Consider the following 23992-nt stretch of genomic DNA (forward strand, 5'->3'; position numbering starts at 1 on the left):
TTGCTCTCAGGACTGTGTACACTGAGGTTGAATTATCAGAGAGAGGTCTGTAATTTCATCATGGTAATGCAACAAAGATATATCAACCCGAGATAGAAATGTACATTTTGAACATATGACCTTATCATACATTTGATATGTTCAGTCATTTCAATTATTATTTAATGTAGAATAATAGTGAAGACATCAAAACTATGAAATAACACATATGGAATCATGTAGTAACCAAAAAAGTGTTAAACAAATCCAAATATATTTTATATATGAGATTCTTCAAAGTAGCCACCCTTTGTCTTGATGACAGCTTTGCACACTCTTAGCATTCTCTCAACCAGCTTCATGAGGTAGTCACCTGGAATACATTTCAATTAACTTGTTAAAAGTTAATTTGTGTAATTTATTTCCTTCTTAATGAGCCAATCAGTTGTGTTGTGACTAGGTAGGGGGGTATACAGAAATAGCCCTATTTGGTAAAATACCCCTTTTTTCACCTTTATTTAACCAGGTAGGCCAGTTGAGAACAAGTTCTCATTTACAACTGCGACCTGGCCAAGATAAAGCAAAGCAGTGCAACAAAAACAGCAACACAGAGTTACACATAAACAAACATAGTCAATAACACAAAATAAAATAAAAATAGACAAATCTATATACAGTGTGTGCAAATGTAGAAGAGTAGGGAGGTAGGCAATTTAGCATTAATACTGGAGTGATAGATGTGCAGATGGTGATGTGCAAGTAGAGATACTGGGGTGCAAAAGAGCAAGAGGGTAAGTAATAATATGGGAATGAGGTAGTAGGGTGTGCTTTTTACAGATTAGCTGTGTACAGGTACAGTGATAGTTAAGCTGCTCTGATTGCTAATGCTTAAAGTTAGATAGGGAGATATGACTCCAGCTTCAGAGATGTTTGCAATTCGTTCCAACTCATTGGCAGCAGAAAACTGGAAGGAAAGGTGGCTAGAGACGGGACAGCGCGTCGGCCTTAGTGTTAAGGGAACCTGGTCTATACGAGATCGTAAATCTGAATCTGGTGAAAAACATGGCCCACCTTGCCTGACGAGGATTCAGTCTCCTAGCTGATCGGATATACTCCAGGTTGCGGTGGTCAGTCCAGATGAGCAAAGGGTGCTTAGCCCCCTCAAGCCAGTGTCTCCACACCTTCAGGGCTTTAACCACAGCTAACAGCTCCCTGTCCCCCAAATCATAGTTTCGCTCCGCCGGCCTGAGCTTCTTCGAAAACAAAGCACAGGGGCGGAGCTTCGGTGGCGTACCCGAGCACTGTGAGAGCACGGCTCCAACCCCAGCTTCGGACTCGTCCACCTCCACTATGAACGCCAAAGAGGGGTCCGGATGCGCCAACACCGGAGCGTCGTTGAACAGCGCCTTCAAACGGAGGAAAGCTCTGTCCGCCTCTGCTGACCACTGTAAACGCACTAGCCCCCCCTTCAGCAGAGAGGTAATGAGAGCCACCACCTGACCAAAACCCAGGATAAACCTCCGGTAGTAATTGGCAAACCCTAAGAACCGCTGCACCTCCTTTACCGGGATCGGAGTCAGCCAATTACGCACGGCCTTGACACGGTCACACTCCATCACCACCCCCAAAGTGGAAATGCAATAACCCAGGAAGGAAACGGCTCGTTTGGAAAACTCACATTTCTCAGCCTTAATGTACATGTCATGCTCTAGCAACCGCCCAAGTACCTTGCGCACCAGAGACACATGCGCGGCGCGTGTGGCGGAGTAGATCAAGATATCGTCAATATACACCACCACACCCTGTCCGTGCAGGTCCCTGAGAATCTCATCTACACAGGATTGAAAGACGGCTGGAGCATTCTTTAACCCATACGACATGACAAGGTACTCATAATGGCCAGATGTGGTACTAAACGCGGTTTTCCACTCATCTCCCTCCCGAATACGCACCAGATTATACACACTCCTGAGGTCCAGTTTCGTGAAGAACCGCGCTCCGTGAAATGATTCCACCGCCGTAGCGATGACAGGTAGTGGGTAACTAAAACCTACCGTAATGGAATTGAGACCTCGATAATCAATGCACGGACGCAGATCTCCCTCCTTTTTCTTCACGAAAAAGAAACTCGAGGAGACGGGTGACGTGGAGGGTCGAATGTACCCCTGTCCCAGAGATTCCGTGACGTATGTCTCCATAGCCAACGTCTCCTCCTGGGACAATGGGTACATGTGACTCTTGGGCAGTGCAGGATTATCGCGCAATCCCCCTGTCGATGGGGTGGTAATTGGGTCGCCTTCTTCTTACAGAAGGCGATAGCCAAATCGGCATACTCAGCAGGAATGCGCACGGTGGAAACCTGGTCTGGACTCTCCACCATCGTAGCACCGATGGAAACTCCTACACTCCTCAGACCACCCCTGGAGAGCTCCCTGTCTCCACGAAATCCTAGGATTGTGACTAGCCAGCCAGGGAACCCCCAGCACCACCGGAAATGCAGGTGAATCAATAAGGAACAGACTAATCAGCTCCTTGTGATCCCCCTGCGTAATCATCTCCAGTGGAACCGTGGCCTCCCTGACCAGCCCTGACCCTAATGGTCGGCTATCTAAGGAGTGCACGGGGAAGGGGGATCTATCTGTACTGACGGAATCCTCAACCTCTGGGCAAGTCCGCGATCTATAAAGTTCCCAGCTGCGCCTGAATCGACTAGAGCCTTATGCTGGAGAGAAGGAGAAAATTGGGGGAAACAAATTAATAAAAACATGTGACCAACAGGAAGCTCTGGGTGAGTGTGGTGTTGACTCACCTGGGGTGACCGAGAAGTGTTCTGCCTGCCCTCTCGACTCCCAGATGGACTCCTCCAGCACCGACCGGAAGTGTGCCCTCTCCGGCCACAGCTGGTGCAGGAGGAGCCTCCTCCTCCGGTCCCCCTCGATGCGCCCCCCCCCCCCCCCTAACTCCATTGGTATGGGAGCGGGAGGGCCAGGAGGTGGAAGAGACAGGACCCTTTCAGAACGTCCGCGAGCAGCCAGCAGATTGTCCAGCCTGAATGACAGGTCTATGAGTTCGTCCAGGAGGAGCGTGGTGTCCCGACAAGCCAGCTCCCTGTGGACGTCCTGTCTCAGGCTTCACCTGTAATGGTCTATTAGGCCCCTGTCGGTCCAACCCGCCCCAGCGGCCAAGGTCCGGAACTCCAGTGCGAAGTCCTGCGCGCTCCTCGTCTCCTGCCTGAGATGGAACAATCCCTCACCCGGGTAGTGGCCCCTCGCCGAGTCGGGCCCGACCCAGATGGCATTGGCCCACTCCAGGGCTCTACCCGTCAAGCAAGAGACGAGGACGCTCACGCTATCCTCGTTCGAGGGAGTCGGCCAAACGGTGGCCAGGTAAAGCTTGAGTTGGAGCAGGAATCCCTGGCACTCCGCCGCCGCTCCATCGTACTCCCTCGGAGGCGCAATACGCAATGCGCTGGTTTCCGGATACCGCTGGAGGAGGTTGTAGCATTTTAGGTGGCGGGGTTGGAGGGGAAGTAGGGAGACCACTCCTCTCGCATTGGTCCATCCTCTCCATCATCTGATCCATCGCCAATCCGATGCGATGGAGGATGGACGTATGATGAAGGAAACGCTCCTCCATCGTTGGGAGAGGGGTGGTTGCTGCTCCTGCTGACTCCATAGTTGATGGTGTGGGCTTCTGTTAGGCTTCGAAGAGTGATGGGTGTGGAGTCAGGCGCATAGAGCAGAGGATTCGGAAAAAACATTTATTCCGCAACAATCACAGCAAACAAAAGAGGGTAACGCCGAACACAGGCGTAAAACATTCCAAAATGTACAACACCGGTACATACGCTGTACAGCGGAAAATCAATGACAGGACACTCCTGAATCAAACCCTGCAAACAAGCCCACACAGGCGGGCTAACTGAACTTAAATAACCCAAAACCCCAAACAAGGAACAGGTGAAACCAATTAGACCAAACAAAACGAAAAGGGGAAAAGGGATCGGTAGCAGCTAGTAGACCGGTGACGACGACCGCCGGACGCCACCCGAACGGGAAGGGGAGCCACCTTCTTTGATAGTCGTGACACAAATAAGTAAAGAGAAACAACAGTACATCATTACATTAAGACATCAAAGTTAGTCAATCCGGAAAAAGTCAAGAATTTTTAAAGTTTCTTCAAGTGCAGTCGCAAAAACCATCAAGCGCTATGAGGACTTGGATTAGCTAACACAATGTACAATTTGAACACAGGAGTGATGGTTGCTGATAATGGGCCTCTGTACACCTATGTAGATATTCCATTAAATATCAGCTGTTTCCAGCTACAATAGTCATTTACAACATTAACAATGTCTACACTGTATTTCTGATCAATTTGATGTTATTTTAATGGACAGAAGATTTGATTTTCTTTCAAGAACAAGTACATTTCTAAGTGACCCCAAACTTTTGAACGGTAGTGTACATGACAAACAGTCTTCTGTAAATGCAATCCTTGGATCCTTAACCTCGATGGTACTACCTGGTTTAAATAAAGGTTAAGAGTGTCTGGGATATTAAATGGGTTTTGGGGATAACAGGGTTGGGAATCAAATATCTAATTTCATGTCATATCTAATCCTTTTGGATTCTTCTCAATCCACTTTGCTATTGTCTAGTTTTCATATCACTTACTGACCTCAGATAGTAATTTAATTGCTTTGGAATGTTGAAATACAGAGATTGTGAATAAATAAATCGTTGGAACTATTGCATGATGTATGAAACACATGGAACCTAAATGCATGACAATACATAGCCCCATATTAAACATACAATACCTAAGTAAGCAATATTATACTTTTAAGTGGGTAGGTAAGTAGGTAATAAAAAATAATAATAAATAAAAAATGTCATACATGATAAAAATAAAGGTAACGATGCCATGTTTTGTAGAATTGCTGGAAATTAGCTTTAAAACTTCAACAATTTCTCTCAGCCTCATGGAAAAATGTGTAGAATAGCAGGTTGGATTAAAAGTTTAGAATTGCCTGTCCATGGTATCTCTCTTGCCTGTGAGTTGTAGATCTTCATCACCAGTGATGAAGGAATTGGATAGATACCACACCTACACAAACTAACATGCAGGTTGTCATTTAGTGGCTTAGTGGAGGAAAAACCGTCTGAAATGGAAACAAATGGGTCGCTTTGACAGTGCATGTTCATCCTTTAAAGAACCACTGCTATATGTCAACAAAGGATTAGCGGTTGCTATGTAGACGGTGTAAAGAGGAGAGTATGATGAGAACGCAAAACTACAACTCATATTTCATTCTGTGATATATCATTTTAACATTCATAATTTGATACAATAATGCGAGGTAAGAAAAGTACATCATAAATCATAACAATATCATAATCCACCAATAACAATGCTGCCATCAAAAATGCACTGTGTTTGTGTACATAATAAATTACATTGTGTCTCTGTATCATGTTTGGCACATTACCTTTATACTGGAAAACATGACCTCACTGAAACTATTTCTCGTTTACAGAAAGTGAATGACCTAATCGATGACCGAATCATAACATGACTTACAATTCTGTCTCATTCTTTCTGGCGCATCGGTAAACATTAGGGCAGGATGAAAACTGAAGCATTACATCATTGTTTGAGAGAAAGCACGATAGCCTCCTCCATGTGATTGGAGGATACTCGTGGCCCAATAATTCTATTGGCTAATGATAGTAAAACAGGCGGACTTTAGCGACGTATTCTGTGGAGCGCGCATAGTGCTTCAAATACAGTGAGGAACGTCGGGCCAGGTTATAATGCACTGATGTTATGATTTTACAGAAGTCGGTTATTCTATTGTAATGCGAGCTTCGAGATAGCGAGAAAGGTTCAAATTCAACATCCGCAAGGTTATTACGACCGAAGATGTCGATATTGGTCATTTAATTTTCAAGGTGACAGCGAAATTCTTGTAACCAAGGAGTGGAAGACATCGTTCAATTGGAAGCCGCCTGCATTTGGTACAGAGGTAAGGGCGTTATCCAGTTACAGTAGACTACAGTAGACTAGCCTACTCTGTTCCTCTCCTCAGTGTGGCAATTTAGAAAAAGTTTCAAAATGCTTTCTTTGATTATAATATCACATTTTGTCTGAGTAGCCTATGTATCTATCACATCCCTCTCTGTCTGTGACTGTGTGGTTTAGGTTACGGTGATACTCAAGTTTACCAATAATGTTGCCTCACAGTCAGCCTTTAACCTTGGAAATGCTTCTTATTAAAATGATCAACCATCATCCATATTCATAATCTTTGGATGCATGTTTATAGGACAACACAAAGTAGCCTAAACATATTCTCATAATGGAATGTATGTATTTTCTTTGCAGGTTTATAGATCATGCTCATCATTCCGATATGATGTTGTACATTTTCTGGATTGTACAGGTGCCCAAAATAATAAACAGCAACTACCTGGCTAGATAAATGAAAATACGTAAGACACATTTTGAATGAATGCTTTCAGTTGTGCAACTGACTAAGTATCCCCCTTCACTGTATCCCATAAATAAGTAGCCTCCGGTAAGGTTCAACTGCTGCAAGTGATATACAGTATCATGATATGTAAATATTATTTTATTTCCGATCATTTGATTCAAAAGGCAATATGTGTTCTCAGACTTCAACTTGATCATGTAATATTCATCACCTGAACATATAGTATATGCTTTGGCTGACAAGTCCAGAGGGTCCGTACCTAGGGCTCATTAAGCGTCTAATTGTATCTTATTTGACAGTTTAGAGCTTCAACTTGGGGAGCTATTCCCCAAAGGCATGGATGGTTATTTTGAAGAATTCATGCTCTTGACCTCCTTTTGCAACACAATTAGTTTTACTGCTTCTTGACTTCTTGAATGTCCCCCACCTAAATTGTTCTCCACAAATATAGGATCTGCAAAAAACAGGGCCGGATTATCGCATTTGGAGCCCCGGGGCACAGACCACCAGGGGTCCCCCACCAGATTATTATTATTATATATATATTTTTTTTTAAATGTGTGTGTGTGGGGGGGGGGGCTTGCAAATGATTTTTTTTACAAACTTCCAAATTGAAGCCCATCCCCACCCCTCAGTTGTTGGAAACTTGGTCTGAAGTTAAAAGTGACTGATGAACTTACCCTTGCTCAGAGACATATTGGTCCCAGAGAATGTGCAATGGACAGTATAAAGGATCTTGCAAAAAAATGTAAATCATCATCAGCATCACTTTTCAGTGTTAGGGCTGCAAAGAGAACAGATGCCACCAGATCTTTAATGCAACTCACGCTAGCTTCTCTGAGATGAACATACTGAAAGGGCAATCAACTGCTCTTTGATATCTTGCAATTAGGCCCATACAGTATATCTAATGAACCGCATGCTGTGCGAGACCCATGCATGTACTTACAGGCATCGTGCTGGAAATACAGTTGAATACGTTATTCTTCACTCTCAAATATAAGTAACTGCCAAAATAAAGGAAACATCAACCTAAAGTGTCTTAAAAGGGCGTTGGGCCACCATGAGCCAAAACAGCTTCAATGCACCTGGGCATATATTCTACAAGTGTCTGGAACTCTATTGAAGGCCTGCGACACCACTCTTCCATGAGAAATTCCATCATTTGGGGTTTTGATGGTGGTGGAAAACGCTGTCTCAGGCTCCTCTCCAGAATCTCCCATACAGTAAGTGTTCAATTGGGTTGAGATCATTTTATACATGACCCTAAGCATGATGGTATTTTTATTTATTTTTATTTTTTTACCTTTATTTAACTAGGCAAGTCAGTTAAGAACAAATTCTTATTTTCAATGACGGCCTAGGAACAGTGGGTTAACTGCCTGTTCAGGGGCAGAACGACAGATTTGTACCTTGTCAGCTTGGGGATTTGAACTTGCAACCTTCCGGTTACTAGTCCAACGCTCTAACCACTAGGCTACCCTGCCGCTTAATAAAATCAGCAACCACACCTGTGTGTGGAAGCACCTGCTTTCAATATACTTTGTATCCCTCATTTACTAAAGTGTTTCCTTTATTTTGGCAGTTACCTTTATATGTATTTTCATCCTTCAAGTGGATGAAATTCAGGAGACACATGCCCCCTCAGTTTCAATGGGATTGAGGCCTCCTCATGTACTTACCCAGACATCATTGCAACAGGAGTGGGGCCAGAATGGTTGGTTGGTTGGTTGCTGTAGCTTTACATAATACAGTGAAACACAGTGAAGAAGCTCTGTGCATCACTTTGAGGAGATAATAAATTAACTTCACAGACTAAATCATTAACAGTCGACTGCACTGTGGGAGGAGAGTGCGTTGGTAGCTTTTATGTCCCAGAACAAATGAACATGAAAGCGCTCCAAGGCATGTCCTTGAGCAAGCCTTTTCTCCCCTGAGTGATGCTTTTTCATTCTATCTAGCCAGAGTAATATGTCTATTGATGTGTATCACTAGCTCTGTCTTAGCAGATTCACACTCTCACAGTAGACAACGCATCAGATATACACAGGGAGAGGGAGAGAGAGAGAAAGAGGGAGGGAGAAAGAGAGAGAGAGAAAGAGGGAGAGAGAGAGAGAAAGAGAAAGAGAGGGAGAGAGAGAAAGAGAGAGATGGAGGGAGAAAGCGAGAGAGGGAGAAAGAGAGAGAAAGAGAGAGAGGGAGGGAGAAAGAGAGAGAGGGAGAAAGAGAGAGAGGGATGGAGAAAGAGAGGGAGAGAGAGGGAAAGAGAGAGAGAGAGGGAGGGAGGGAGAAAGAGAGGGAGGGAGAAAGAGAGAGAGGGATAGAGAAAGAGGGAGAGAGAGAGAAAGAGAGAGAGGGAGGGAGAAAGAGAGAGAGGGAGAAAGAGAGAGAGGGATGGAGAAAGAGAGGGAGAGAGAGAGGGAGGGAGAAAGAGAGGGAGGGAGAAAGAGAGAGAGGTCATTGCAGCAAATAAAATGGATCAGACTAAAATCTTAGGCTGCATACTAGTATAACCCAATACAGCATGGTATTAAGAGTGTTGTTTGCATAAAGCCTATAGCATGAATTGATGATAGCATATTATGTTACCTCTATGCTGAAATACAACTACCTATACTTGAAGTGCTCTGGAAAGTAGTGGAACAAAAAGTGGATAATTAGAAAATTGTTTCTGGTATCTCCGGGAAATAATGGAGTGCTATGCTATGCAACTGTGGAAGTTGAAATGTCCTTTAAAAAAATGTTAATTATGCACTCTCAAACTTTGTAATAATTTCAGCCAGCCAAAAAGGGTCCCCGTTTTTTGTGTACTACATCATCAAATTGTGTACTACGTATGTTACGAATTCCACTCGTACTATATATTATGAATTTGTTGTGCTTAAGATCCTGGGGTGCATCTTTAAGTGAATTTGAATAATGAATGCAGTCATATTTTAAAGATGTTACAGTTCTTTGATTGTTCATGACCTTAATACTTAAATTCAAGTTATGCCCAGGGGTTGAATATCCATTAGTTTGTTCAATAACTGTAAGGTCATTTACTGTGCATTTGCATGAAGACTGCAAGAAACGGTTAAGAATTACAATTTCAAGCATTTTGGAAAAATGCTTTCACCAGTGGTTCTTTTCAGAGACTAATTTTATGCATTTTCCATGTGTCATGTGCACATGTTCCAAACACTAACTGCAGTGACCATGTGTTAGATATTAAAAGGGGTAGAGATCATTTTCACGCTGCTCTGAATTACATAGTGCCAAAGTCATTTTCACAGAAAGCATTGTAAGAAATTAACATATTTATTTTCCCACCAGGACCAGTGTTGATTCAGTCTGGCTGAGCTGAAATAAAATTATGATGAAATTAGTATAAAAACCTGTGCAATTAATTTCATTATCATTAAATGAGACATCCCACTGGGCACACACTGGTTGAATCAACGTTGTTGCCTTTTTGCTCAGTGCAAAAAAGGCCAGGCTGAAAATTAGAGACATGCCTACAGCCCTATCAATAATTCATAAAGCAGACATAAATGTTTTATCGTCTCCAATACATTTGCAAATGTGCAGAGATGTTGTATAACATTCAGGATTAAGGGAAAGAACATGTTTTAGAAGGAGCGAGCACAAGAGAGGGTATAATTAGAACTGCCCCTGGTTGTAAAGTCATCATACATATGTGCGGCTTCTGAATGACAAGGTAGATGACCAATACTGTATGATACATTGTCACACATTTCTTGCACTGCCACAGCCATTTTACATGATATAGTGATTTAGTGGTGGGCAACAGCAATATTAAGTTCATTTGTATAATGTCTTTTTTTTGCGATTGATCTTTCATAAAGCACAGGCTGGTTAGCCAATAACTGTCACTTGAAAGCAGAGCTAGTGTATGTTGTGTTGATTTAACAAACAAAACAACTCTCCCCTGCCTGTAAGTAATGAAGTAGTAGCTCAACTTCACAATGGTAGTGTGAACATCTGGCGCGGTAATCTCTCTTAAATTAAAATGTGAGCCATGCAAAGCACCCTGCCTGGTCATGGCCCTGAGTGGCTCAACTTTGTATTAAGGGGAAGCATGGAGTCTAACATCTGTCTAAGGGTTGTGTTTCTAATGCCAGAAAGGGCTTTTCAGATACTTAGTTATTATCCCTCATTTCAACATGAGAGCACCTAAACAAGGTTGTTCATCGCAGCATTCAGAAAAACAATAACAGACCTTAGTTCCCAGCATTCCGTAAAATGCATAATGTCAGGTCTGGTGCAAATTGTTTATTCATGAGGAGGACTGTTATTGATTAACAACAGGGTGTTGTTGTCTTCCTAGGACATTAGCTTACATGGTTACCAGTGCATTTAAAAAATATGAAATTACACTTGTTAAGCAAAAATTGGAGTGAGAGGTAATACATAGTGATTAGTGGTTAATTTGTTGTTTTGTGAGGTTGTCATTTTAAAGAGCCGCGTCCATCAAAATGAGACAGCTGCAAGCATCTGATGCCCTAGGTCTAGGAGCACAGTTGACAGCCTAAAAATAACACTAGACCTTTGGACAATTTATTAATATACTGTCTGGTTTGGACAGACACATCACTCACGGTTAGGAGAGGAGGCAAGAAGTCATGTCTGAGTGACAAAGGATTGGAGAATGATGGGGACCGAGCATCCTGTTGACAAAGGATTGGAGAATGATGGGGACCGAGTGTCCTGTTGACAAAGGATTGGAGAATGATGGGGACCGAGTATCCTGTTGACAAAGGATTGGATAATGATGGGGACCGAGTATCCTGTTGACAAAGGATTGGAGAATGATGGGGACCGAGTATCCTGTTGACAAAGGATTGGAGAATGATTGGGACAGAGCATCCTGTTGACCAAGGATCCATTGTAGTTGGGTTCTTTAAACATGGCTAGAGGGGTTGATAATGGGGCGAGGTATGTCTGCCTGGGTAGTGATATCAAAATGGAAATGAAGGAAAATGTACAGTGATATACTGGTGTCAGAGTACTGGCTGCTGAATGTGCCTCTGATCCAGATAGAGGTCTGGTTGTTGTGTTCCTCCAACTGATCCATCCCTCCTACTGTACATCCTGCTGTAAAAGCATTCTAACACACACTATTTTGTATATACCTACATTTCTATATTTTAGTTACACCCACGGATCTTTCAGCTCTGTGTCTATCCTGTCCTCCATTTGCATGTTCCAGTGTTCCACCCGTTAGAGCCCGTTGAGGTTTTAGAGATAAGGAACAGCCACGGAGCACCAGCCATTAAGAGCAGCCCAAGGGTTGGTTCCTTTGCTACTTCCTGTCAGGTTGCCATGGCATCAGGCAAGGTGGCCCTGTTTCCTGCCGCCCAGAGGAACTGTGGGGGTTACGTCCTAAGTGTGCCCCTGTTCTCTAATGTGATCAGACAGGCGTGGTGGAGACTGTCACACTTCCCAGCCAGACAGGGGCTCCAACCCATCGCTGAGTGCTGCCAGCTCAGCGAGTACCACTCTGAAACATCTCCCAATGTAATATTAGGACTGGAGCTTGCCTCCACTGTAGCCTCCTCCATCAGATATATTTTAAAGCCACTAACCGTGCTCGGCTCTGCCCCTCTGCGGCTTAGCTTTCTCTGATGCAACTCTCCAGGGAGTCAATTTGTGTGCAGCGCTTGAAAGGAGCTGGGTAATTATTCCCATCTTGTTTTCATTTTCGTGTCTTTTCATTCTGGTTCTATTGGTGTAACTCTAGTGTGTCAATGTACCGGCTTTGTTCAGAAGATTTCAAACAAGGCTTTGTCATGCCAACGTTTCCAAAGGCTGAGCAAGAGAATATGTCTTGGGAGCGCCACAGAATACTCACACTGTGTTTTTGTGATTTGATTTGTTACCCACTTCTTTTTCTCCCCACACTGTACTTTAGTGAATAATTGAATGAGACTGTGGGTTTGCTGTCTCTTTGGTGTAAGCCACTGACAGCATGAGGTATGTGTCTATGGAGGTTTGTGGAGAAACAACAGATTTGGAGTGGGTTGACAATCGACCTCTTGACAGCTATAATTTAAAAAATCATAGTTAATACATTGGATGTGGGCTAGAGTAGTCCACGTTACTGGGGTTGAATGAGATACTAATGTTTTGTGCTGATGAATAAGTTACATTTGAGGAAAAGCGTCTGACCTAAATACCAAAAATATCCCAGTCTACCTGTGCATCTCTCACATTTTAGAGCTATTTCTCTCATAAAACATCAAGATGGTTGAGCGTAGAAGAAACATCAAGATGGTTGAGTGGAGAAGAAGCAATTTCCTGACATTACGTCAACAGAGCCTGATGCTTGTCATCTTAAGGCATTCCAATCGCACTCTGCCAAAGTTAAAATCCTCTTTACTGTGAGGTCATTGGTAAACAGAGTCATTCTAATGTTTGGAGAAATCGGTGTGTGTTGACATTTCCCTATTGAAGCTGACTGGTAGTTTTCAAAGAAGCTTTTTTGGATAGCAATATGAACCTCAATATGGCAGGTATGCTAGGGAGGCTTCAGTTCCATTAGTACAATACTGAGGTATTTAAAACAAGCAGTGGAATCAAAGTCTGTAATATAGAATTAGGTGCCAGTTTTCAACATTTCACCCTTGTCTGGTTTCAGGTTTTCTTTTCATGTTGGTGTTGTTTCTGACCAGTGCGGAGGCAGAAGGGAATAACATTATTTAGCTTCCTGAGCAGTAAATGCTGTTCAACCCACTGATTCATTGTGTAACAATGCCTATTACCTGTCACCAGCCTCTCACTGCCTGCCACAGAACCCACAGAAACTAGTGGAGAGAGACATGGAGGCACACGTCTCAACCCCATACATAAACTGATCCTAGAGTTATTGTAACATGTAAATGATCGTCACAAACACATTACATTATTAAAAAGCCACATTCAAATTGGATATACACAGCTACAGTATTGATTTCTACATTTAGTTTCCTCAGGGTTAGAAGATAGATTTTGTGTCACAGAAAAGAAAACAGCCCAATGTCTGCTGTGCCATGTGGAGTTTCGGTTGAATTTACCGTGGGTTCCATAAGCTGATGGACACCTTAATGCCTTTGGCTTGACAATGTGTTTTCCTGCTGGGTCAGGGTGATTTACAGAGTAACAGGAGCTCTGAATCATTCATACTGCCCCAGTCTTCACATAGACTTTTATTTCTTATAGTTGTGGCCCCCTGAAGTAACACAACATCACAGCTTTAAGGAAACCTTGTTTTCCACGATGTGTTCTACAATTACCATGAACATTAGAAAGAGATAACTATTCATCACCCGTTTAAGTGGGCTGCCTCACTAAATTGTATTTTTTTTATTGATTTATTTGCAGGTGTGTTGTAAAACATAAACAAAAACCTGATAGATGTATCTTTACCTTAAATAAATAATAACTTACAAATGAATGATTGACCATATGTTGACCATATTTACATGTGAAATGCAATATTTTTTACAATATGTTTTATAATTTCTTCTTACAGGATTAGACCAAAGCTCCATCGTCATAGCAGAAGAAGTCACAGTTTAACCTGGCCCATGGTTAACAGGGTTACCTCATTCTACTGCAACATGGGAGGATCTGGGATCTGTGCTCGGCTGATGATTGTCTTTCTAATGGTGATCTCATGTCAGAGTTCAGAAGCTAGTTCTCCCTGCCCAGCGCAGTGTGTATGTGAAACACGTCCATGGTACACACCTCAATCGGTATACCATCAGGCCAAGACGGTGGACTGCAATGAGCTCCATCTTAGTGGGGTCCCGTGGAATATTTCAGGTGACACTCAGGTGCTTCTCCTCCAGAGTAACAACATCTCCTCTGTGTCTGTGGAGCTCCAGAGTCTAGTCAACCTCACAGAGCTAGACCTCTCCCAAAACCACTTCACACAGATCCAAGACATTGGACTGCACAACCTGACCCAGCTTGTCACTCTCTACCTTGAGGAAAACCAAGTAAAAGAACTGCAAGATTTCTGTCTGAAGGATCTTGACAGTTTGGAAGAGCTTTACATCAACCATAACCAAATCTCCTCCATTGGGCCTAAAGCCTTCTCTGGGCTCAGAAACCTCCTGAGGCTCCATCTCAACTCCAACAAGCTGGTGGCCATAGACAGCCACTGGTTTGAGTCTCTCCCTAACCTGGAGATTCTCATGATAGGGGAGAACCCCATCCTGGGGTTACAGGATATGAACTTCCACCCCTTGTCAAAGCTGCACAGTCTGGTGCTGGCTGGCATGGGCCTCAGGGAGGTCCCGTCGGGAGCTTTCCAGGGGTTGGAATACCTGGAGAGTCTGTCCTTCTTTGACAACAAGCTGACAGCAGTCCCCAAAGATGCCCTCCGGGTCCTACCAAATCTCAAGTTCTTAGACCTTAACAAGAATCCCATTGGCCGTGTTCAGGAGGGAGACTTCCATGATTTCCCCCATCTGGAGGAGCTGAGTCTGAATAACATGGAGGGCCTGGTTGCCATTGAGAGGGGGGCGTTCTCCAACCTCCCAGAGATGGCAAAACTGGAAATTTATAACAACCCCCATTTAGCTTATATTGATCGTGCTGCTTTCATTGACATGGGAGGCCTGCGCACCCTGTTAGTCCACAACAATGACATCAGCCTCTTGTCACACGAGGTTTTGTCCTCTTTCCCTAGCCTGGATGAAGTGAGTCTCCACAGTAACCCTCTCAGGTGTGACTGCCTCTCTAACTGGGGCCCAGTCCTGGGGAACCAGTCCACCCTCAAGTTGCTGGAGTCCCAAATCACCCTCTGTGCCTCCCCTCCCCATTTGGTTGGCCACGCCCTCCAGGAAGTGGTCACCACCAGCTGGAATGTTGTCAGCAACACCTGCCTCCCTCACATCTCCCTGCACACATTCCCCCCACTGCTCAATGTCACTGCTGGACAACCCCTGACTCTGGACTGTTGGGCTGTTGCTGACCCTGCACCTCAGTTCTACTGGGTGACGCCAACAGGAGACAAGGTGACCTCAGAGGCTGTCTCTGCAGTCATGGTGGACGGCAGGAGCACAAAGAAACACAGACTGCAGGAACAGGGGGCTCTGGAGATCCTCCAGGTTGAGCCAGCTGATTCTGGTCTGTACACGTGCGTGGCGTGGAACACAGAGGGGGCGGACACGCGTAGTGTGTCAGTGTACGTGGAGAAAGGAGACTGGCACGGTGGCAGGCTGAATGTCGGGGGGCACACGGTAAACACCATAATGGCCCTGGTGGTCCTGGCTAAGATCATCCACTCCCAGTCAGTGGTCCTGGAGTGGAAACTCTACCCTCCTCACTTCCACAGCCATGAGGCATCTCAGCCCAAGTGGTCCAGCGCCACCATGAAGATTGACAACCCTCAGATCAGCTATACAGCCAAGGTTCCGGTTGATGTGCAAGAATACAACCTGACTCACCTGTTGCCCTCGACAGAGTACAGAGTGTGTCTGACCATGTCAGCTACAGAACAGCAGACGCAACACTCCTGCATCAACGTCACCACCAAGGAGGCCAGTTTTGCTGTGGAGATGGTGGCCCAGCCCACCAATGTGGCCCTTGCAGCTGTCATGGGATCCATGTTTGCCATCTGCATCATGGCCCTGCTTGTGTTCTACATGGGCCGGCGTATGAAGCAGAAATCCTGCCATCACTCCCTGAAGAAATACGTGCAGCATGCCACCTCCATCCCCCTGAATGAGCTCTACCCTCCCCTGATCAACCTGTGGGAGAACGAGACTGAGAAGGAGAAAGAGGGTCCAGTGGATCCCCAGAACTCTCAGATTGACACCTCAAAGACATACATGTGGTAATAAAGGTCAAAGTGCGTAGATGTAAAAGAGACATTTAAAGACGTTTATGTACTGTACTGTATGTAATCTTAGTTACTGCTCAATCTTGAGATTTAAGAGTAAGATGTCATTGTGAAAGATAAGGTATTTTTAGACTGCAGATCTCTAGCTCAAGCACACTTAGTTGTCCCGTTGAATAAGGATCCTATTGTAATGCAGTTATGTTACATAAGGAAATATGCTGAGTGGGCCAGGTTTGAAGTATCCATGGCCAAACACACCTCCACAGAAGTACACTGTAACATCAAGCATGTAAGATATTTTATTGTTTATTTAATTCACTTTCTAGATTATATTTAACTAAATATGAAACGAAACCATACTACATTTCTGCCAGAGCACTTAGGTCCAGACCTGTTCACTGCTGCGTACTAATTCCAAATCACTGTTTAGGATTTCTTGCATGTCTACCTGCATGTTTTTCCTGTGCTCTGAATATTTAGTCAAGTACCCCTTCTCTCCTTTCCCTTTGAAATATACAGGTGTAAAGCTGACAACAAAAATGTTTATTCTACTTGGGGGTCGTATCCTGTTGTTCTTTCTTCTTTAGACGATTACTCATAACACAACGGACCCTGTTTCATAGCTTTAAAGGTAGACTCAACGATATGACGTAGATGGAGAAAGTAAACAGCATAGTGGGTCAATTTCCGCAACAACTAAGAGCGTTGAAGCGCGAGGCTCAACTTCTCCGCTTATTTTGGTGCCATGGCTACCACGCTGTGAACCCCGTGCACATGCGCATATACTGTGTGTGACTGTGTGAGAGCGAAGTCTTGCTTATATCTGCGGTGCAGCTTGTGGCAACGTAATTTCACTGAGTCTACCTTTAATAGTTCATGAACATACAGTAAGGAAATAAATGCCATTTTTGTCTGGCATTGCATTTATTGTCCATTTGTTACTGTTAGCCTGCACATGAAGAAAAAAAACAGCATTTGAATGTATGTTTATTTATTTGTTTGCTAACTTGTTTCATATATATTTATTTTCTCACATTTTATAATCGAAAAATTTGCATTATAGTTAACCTATGCAGGATAAATGAACACTAGCCTCATGTTCTTTGACTTGTTCATTACCAGACCGAGATCATGATGAAGTCATGCAGAGTTGAACCTTTGTTAAGATTCTCTGCATGGACAGTTAAGGGGTATTAACAACATGCATTTTCCTTCACACACAATGCAACATTTAGTGCTATCTACTGTCTATCATGGTGGTTAACTTCCACATACACGTGATTTATTTATGTTCTATTAAAAATAGATTTCTAGAATATAGCAATTTAAGGTTGCACACAATGGCCAGTTACTGCATGAGTTTGCACTATATTTTGTGGACTGTTTTTGACTGTTTAAACCATGCCATACAGTACAAGTGAACCTATTTAAGATGGAATATTTACTCACAATACAATGCACTTAGTTGTTGGACTATGCTCATCCAAATGTCTCCCCTGTACCAAAATATTTCAACCAAGATTCGACAGCTTGAGCATATCTGGAAAATGTCTCCAGGATATACTGCTGTTTAACTCATAGATGTAACACAATATTTAGACACATTACATGGTTTTGCATTAGATGTAGGAAACTGCTTATTTTTTCATTTAATTTTATAACCTGATGAAACATCCAAACATTTTATTTATGTGCTTATTTATTTATATATTGATTGATTGATTATGAATATGACACATATTAATCAAAAATCAGTTTTTATATATATATATTGAGCTATTCAAAAACATTAAGCCAAGGAATAACATTTCAGACACAATACATTTATTGTGTATAGTTCCATAACAGAGGCTGAAAATATCTTTTGATCTATCAAAATGCTGTATGTAGCAAAAGGCTGACTCTCAAAATGAAATGTTATTGACTAAAGCATGCCCTCTAGTGGCATTAGGTCATTAATCAAAGTACAGTGTAACGTTTCAAATGCTGTAGTCTAGAATTTGATTAAACTTGACAGTGAATTGCAGGGTATTTTGTAATATAAAGCAATCTTGTTATATTTTAATTAAACCATTAATATTCCTCAACACTTTAGACGTATCGGTCTGTGCTTCTGTAGTTAATGGGAGATGACTGTGAAGAAATGTATTTCTTGACATGAATAAAATCATTATCCCATTTATTTGAATTTTCTGTATCCATTTGTTTTTGTTACGGGAACATTCTTCTCTTGTAGAATGAAAGAGAAAACATTTCAAATTTTAGAAAATGATAGGCAGAATCTACTGCACACCCACAGCTGATTAGTGAAGGTGTTGTAGGCAAAAGTGAAGAAACAGGAAATAGTCTCTGCACACTTCTAGTCAGATGCAATTTTCTTTAATTGTGGCTTAGCTTTCGGTCAGCTGACCTTCATCAGCTCAGCAACAAGAATCTGAATGGAAATGTGCAGACTTTCCTGTTTCTCAAGTTTTAGTCAAAAAAATATATAAATCAAATCAAATGTTATTTTTCATACACATATTTAGCAGATGTTATTGGTCACATACACATATTTAGCAGATGTTATTGGTCACATACACATATTTAGCAGATGTTATTGGTCACATACACATATTTAGCAGATGTTATTGGTCACATACACATATTTAGCAGATGTTATTGGTCACATACACATATTTAGCAGATGTTATTGGTCACATACACATATTTAGCAGATGTTATTGGCCACATACACATATTTAGCAGATGTTATTGGTCACATACACATATTTAGCAGATGTTATTGGTCACATACACATATTTAGCAGATGTTATTGGTCACATACACATATTTAGCAGATGTTATTGGTCACATACACATATTTAGCAGATGTTATTGGTCACATACACATATTTAGCAGATGTTATTGGTCACATACACATATTTAGCAGATGTTATTGATCACATACACACATTTAGCAGATGTTATTGGTCACATACACATATTTAGCAGATGTTATTGATCACATACACATATTTAGCAGATGTTATTGGTCACATACACATATTTAGCAGATGTTATTGGTCACATACACATATTTAGCAGATGTTATTGGCCACATACACATATTTAGCAGATGTTATTGGTCACATACACATATTTAGCAGATGTTATTGGTCACATACACATATTTAGCAGATGTTATTGGTCACATACACATATTTAGCAGATGTTATTGGTCACATACACATATTTAGCAGATGTTATTGGTCACATACACATATTTAGCAGATGTTATTGGTCACATACACATATTTAGCAGATGTTATTGGTCACATACACATATTTAGCAGATGTTATTGGTCACATACACATATTTAGCAGATGTTATTGGTCACATACACATATTTAGCAGATGTTATTGGTCACATACACATATTTAGCAGATGTTATTGGTCACATACACATATTAGCAGATGTTATTGGTCACATACACATATTTAGCAGATGTTATTGGTCACATACACATATTTAGCAGATGTTATTGGTCACATACACATATTTAGCAGATGTTATTGGTCACATACACATATTTAGCAGATGTTATTGGTCACATACACATATTTAGCAGATGTTATTGGTCACATACACATATTTAGCAGATGTTATTGGTCACATACACATATTTAGCAGATGTTATTGGTCACATACACATATTTAGCAGATGTTATTGGTCACATACACATATTTAGCAGATGTTATTGGTCACATACACATATTTAGCAGATGTTATTGGTCACATACACATATTTAGCAGATGTTATTGGTCACATACACATATTTAGCAGATGTTATTGGTCACATACACATATTTAGCAGATGTTATTGGTCACATACACATATTTAGCAGATGTTATTGGTCACATACACATATTTAGCAGATGTTATTGGCCACATACACATATTTAGCAGATGTTATTGGTCACATACACATATTTAGCAGATGTTATTGGTCACATACACATATTTAGCAGATGTTATTGGTCACATACACATATTTAGCAGATGTTATTGGTCACATACACATATTTAGCAGATGTTATTGGTCACATACACATATTTAGCAGATGTTATTGGCCACATACACATATTTAGCAGATGTTATTGGTCACATACACATATTTAGCAGATGTTATTGGTCACATACACATATTTAGCAGATGTTATTGGTCACATACACATATTTAGCAGATGTTATTGGTCACATACACATATTTAGCAGATGTTATTGGCCACATACACATATTTAGCAGATGTTATTGGTCACATACACATATTTAGCAGATGTTATTGGTCACATACACATATTTAGCAGATGTTATTGGTCACATACACATATTTAGCAGATGTTATTGGTCACATACACATATTTAGCAGATGTTATTGGTCACATACACATATTTAGCAGATGTTATTGGTCACATACACATATTTAGCAGATGTTATTGGTCACATACACATATTTAGCAGATGTTATTGATCACATACACATATTTAGCAGATGTTATTGGTCACATACACATATTTAGCAGATGTTATTGGTCACATACACATATTTAGCAGATGTTATTGGTCACATACACATATTTAGCAGATGTTATTGCGGGTGTAGCGAAATGCTTGTGTTCCTAGCTCCCACAGTGCAGTAGTATCTTAACAATTCACAACAAATCACAATACACACAAATCACTGAAGACTCAAATCACTGGAGACTCATATCTCCCGCATTAGCTTTAAGCACCAGCTGTCAGAGCAGCTCACAAATCACTGCACCTGTACATAGCCCATCTGTAAATAGCCCATCCAACTACCCCATCCCCATACTGTATTTATTTATTTATCTTGCTTCTTTGCACATTCATTTTCTGCACATCTACCATTCCAGTGTTTAATTGCTATATTGTAATTACTTCGCCACCATGGCCTATTTCTTGCCTTACCTCCCTTATCCTACCTCATTTGCACATACTGTATATAGACCTTTTTTTTCTCTACTGTATTAATGACTGTATGTTTGTGTATTCCATGTGTAACTCTGTGTCGTTGTATGTGTCAAACTGCTTTGCTTTATCTTGGCCAGGTCGCAGTTGCAAATGAGAACTTGTTCTCAACTTGCCTACCTTTTTAAATTTAGATGAAATAAATAAAATAAAATAAACAATCTAAAAGTAAACATATGGAATTAAGAAATATATAAATATTAGGATGAGCAATGTCAGAGTGGCATTGACTAAAATACATTAGAATAGAATATGGTATATACATATGAGATGAGTAAAGAAGTATGTCAACATTATTAAAGTGACAATATATATAAGGCTGCAACACAAGAATTATGTGTATATGGCTACCTGTGGAGATGAGAGGGGAAGAATGAAGACCAGAAATCCATTGAATTATTTTGGATATTATATTATTAATCAATAAGGCCCGAGGGTGTGTGGTATATGGCCAATATACCACAGCTAAGAGCTGTTCTTTTGCATCGCATAGTGACTAGACACAGCCCTTAGTCGTGGTATATTGGCCATATACCACAAACCCCAGAGGTGCCTTATTACTATTTATAAAATGGTTACCAGTGGAATTAGAGCAGTAAAAATAACTGTTTTGTCATACCCTGGTATATGCTCTGATATACCACGGCTGTCAGCCAATCAGCATTCAGGGTTCGAACCACCCAGTTTAGGGTGTATCACATCCGGCTGTGATTGGGAATCCCATAGCGAGGCGCACAATTGGCCCAGTATCGTCCGGGTTTGGCCGGAGTAGGCCGTCACTGTAAATAAGAATTTGTTCTTAAACTGACTTGCCTAGTTAAAGGTTAAATAAAAAATAAATAATAATTAAGCAATAAAGCATGAGGTGTGGTATATAGCCAACATACCACAACTAAGGGCTGTTCTTCTGCACGACGCAACGCGGAGTGCCTGGATACACCCCTTAGCCGTGGTTTATTGGCCATATACCACAAACCCCTGAGGTGCCTTATTGCTATTATATACGGGTTACCAACGTAATTAGAACGGTAAAAATAAATATATGGTATATGGCCAATATACCACAGCTAAGAGCTGTTCTTTTGCACGACGCATCGCATAGTGACTAGACACAGCCCTTAGTCATGGTATATTGGACATATACCACAAACCCCAGAGGTGCCTTATTACTATTTATAAAATGGTTACCAATGGAATTACAGCAGTAAAAATAACTGTTTCGTCATACCTGTGGTATACGGTCTGATATACAATGGCTGTCAGCCAATCAGCATTCAGTGCTCGAACCACCCACTTTATAATTGCTATTCAGTTTATAATTGCTATAATAAACTGTCTGGTTCGAGCCCTGAATGCTGATTGTTTGACAGCCATGGTATATCAGACCGTATACCACGGGTATTACGAAACATTTATTTTTACTGCTCTAATTACATTGATAACCAGTGTATACTAGCAATAAGGCACCTCAGAGGTTTGTGGTATATAGTCAATATACCACGGCTAAGAGCTCTATCCAGCCACTCCGAGTTGCGTCATATGTAAGAACAGCCCTGAGCCATGGTATATTGGCCATATACCACACCTAGTCGTGCGTTATTGCTTAAGTAACTCTACCTAAATAAACACATTATGACTATATTTCCTCTTTTAGGAATGAAAGGATTAGGACATTGTGAAGGTAAGGAAGGATAGCAGCCCTAATTAAACTACTAGTTTAATTACTAGTTTAATTAGTATTCTAGTTCCTAATTCTATGGCAGCATCATCGCCATTTGATCATTCCAAGAATTACAGCTAGTTTATCAACATTCTAAATGCTCTTCCCACAATGAATAGCCTGTGAATTGGAAGATAAATCACATGACTTCATGCTTTTGTCACGGTCGTCCTCCTCTTCATCTGAAGGGGAGAGGCGAGAAGGATCGGAGGACCAAAATGCGGCATGGTATGTGTTCATGATGAATATTTAATAAAAGAAAGCACTGAACACTGAATACAAAAACAAATAACGACGTGAAGTTATAAATGAGACCTGTGCTGACACAAGCAACTAACATAGACAATCACCCACAAACAAACAGTGAAACCCAGGCTACCTAAGTATGATTCTCAATCAGAGACAACTAATGACACCTGCCTCTGATTGAGAACCATACTAGGCCGAAACATACAAATCCCCAAATCATAGAAAAACAAACATAGACTGCCCACCCCAACTCACGCCCTGACCATACTAAACAAATACAAAACAAAGGAAATAAGGGTCAGAACGTGACAGTACCCCCCCCCCCCCCCCAAAGGTGTGGACTCCGGCCGCAAAACCTTAACCTATAGGGGAGGGTCTGGGTGGGCGTCTGTCCGCGGTGGCGGCTCTGGCGTGGGATGTGGGCCCCGCTTCACCATAGTCTTTGTCCGCCTCCGTGGCTTCCTAACCCTTCTAAATGACCCCACGGGACAGAGGGGCAGCTCGGGACAGAGAGGCAGCTTGGGACAGAGGGACAGCTCGGGACAGAGGGGCAGCTCGGGACAGAGGGGCAGCCCCGTACTGGCTGGCGGCTCCTGGCTGAATGGCGTCTCCTGGCTGAATGGCGGCACTGGCGGATCCTGGCTGAATGGCGGCACCGGCGTCTCCTTGCA

The 23992-nt window shown here is 42.0% G+C and overlaps 1 protein-coding gene across 1 annotated transcript; it reads left to right on the forward strand.

Annotated features, from left to right (window-relative positions):
* The first annotated feature begins 5755 nt into the window (after window positions 1-5755).
* si:ch211-180f4.1 (leucine-rich repeat neuronal protein 1) lies at window positions 5756-18495 on the forward strand. The gene is made up of 2 exons (XM_020460072.2): window positions 5756-6007; window positions 13989-18495. Exon 2 carries the CDS (start codon window positions 14044-14046, stop codon window positions 16303-16305), a length of 2262 nt encoding a protein of 753 aa, XP_020315661.1. The 5' UTR covers window positions 5756-6007; window positions 13989-14043; the 3' UTR covers window positions 16306-18495.
* The last annotated feature ends 5497 nt before the right edge of the window (window positions 18496-23992 follow it).

Source organism: Oncorhynchus kisutch, linkage group LG24, assembly GCF_002021735.2.
Source record: "Oncorhynchus kisutch isolate 150728-3 linkage group LG24, Okis_V2, whole genome shotgun sequence".
NCBI classification, from domain to species: Eukaryota; Metazoa; Chordata; class Actinopteri; order Salmoniformes; family Salmonidae; genus Oncorhynchus; species Oncorhynchus kisutch.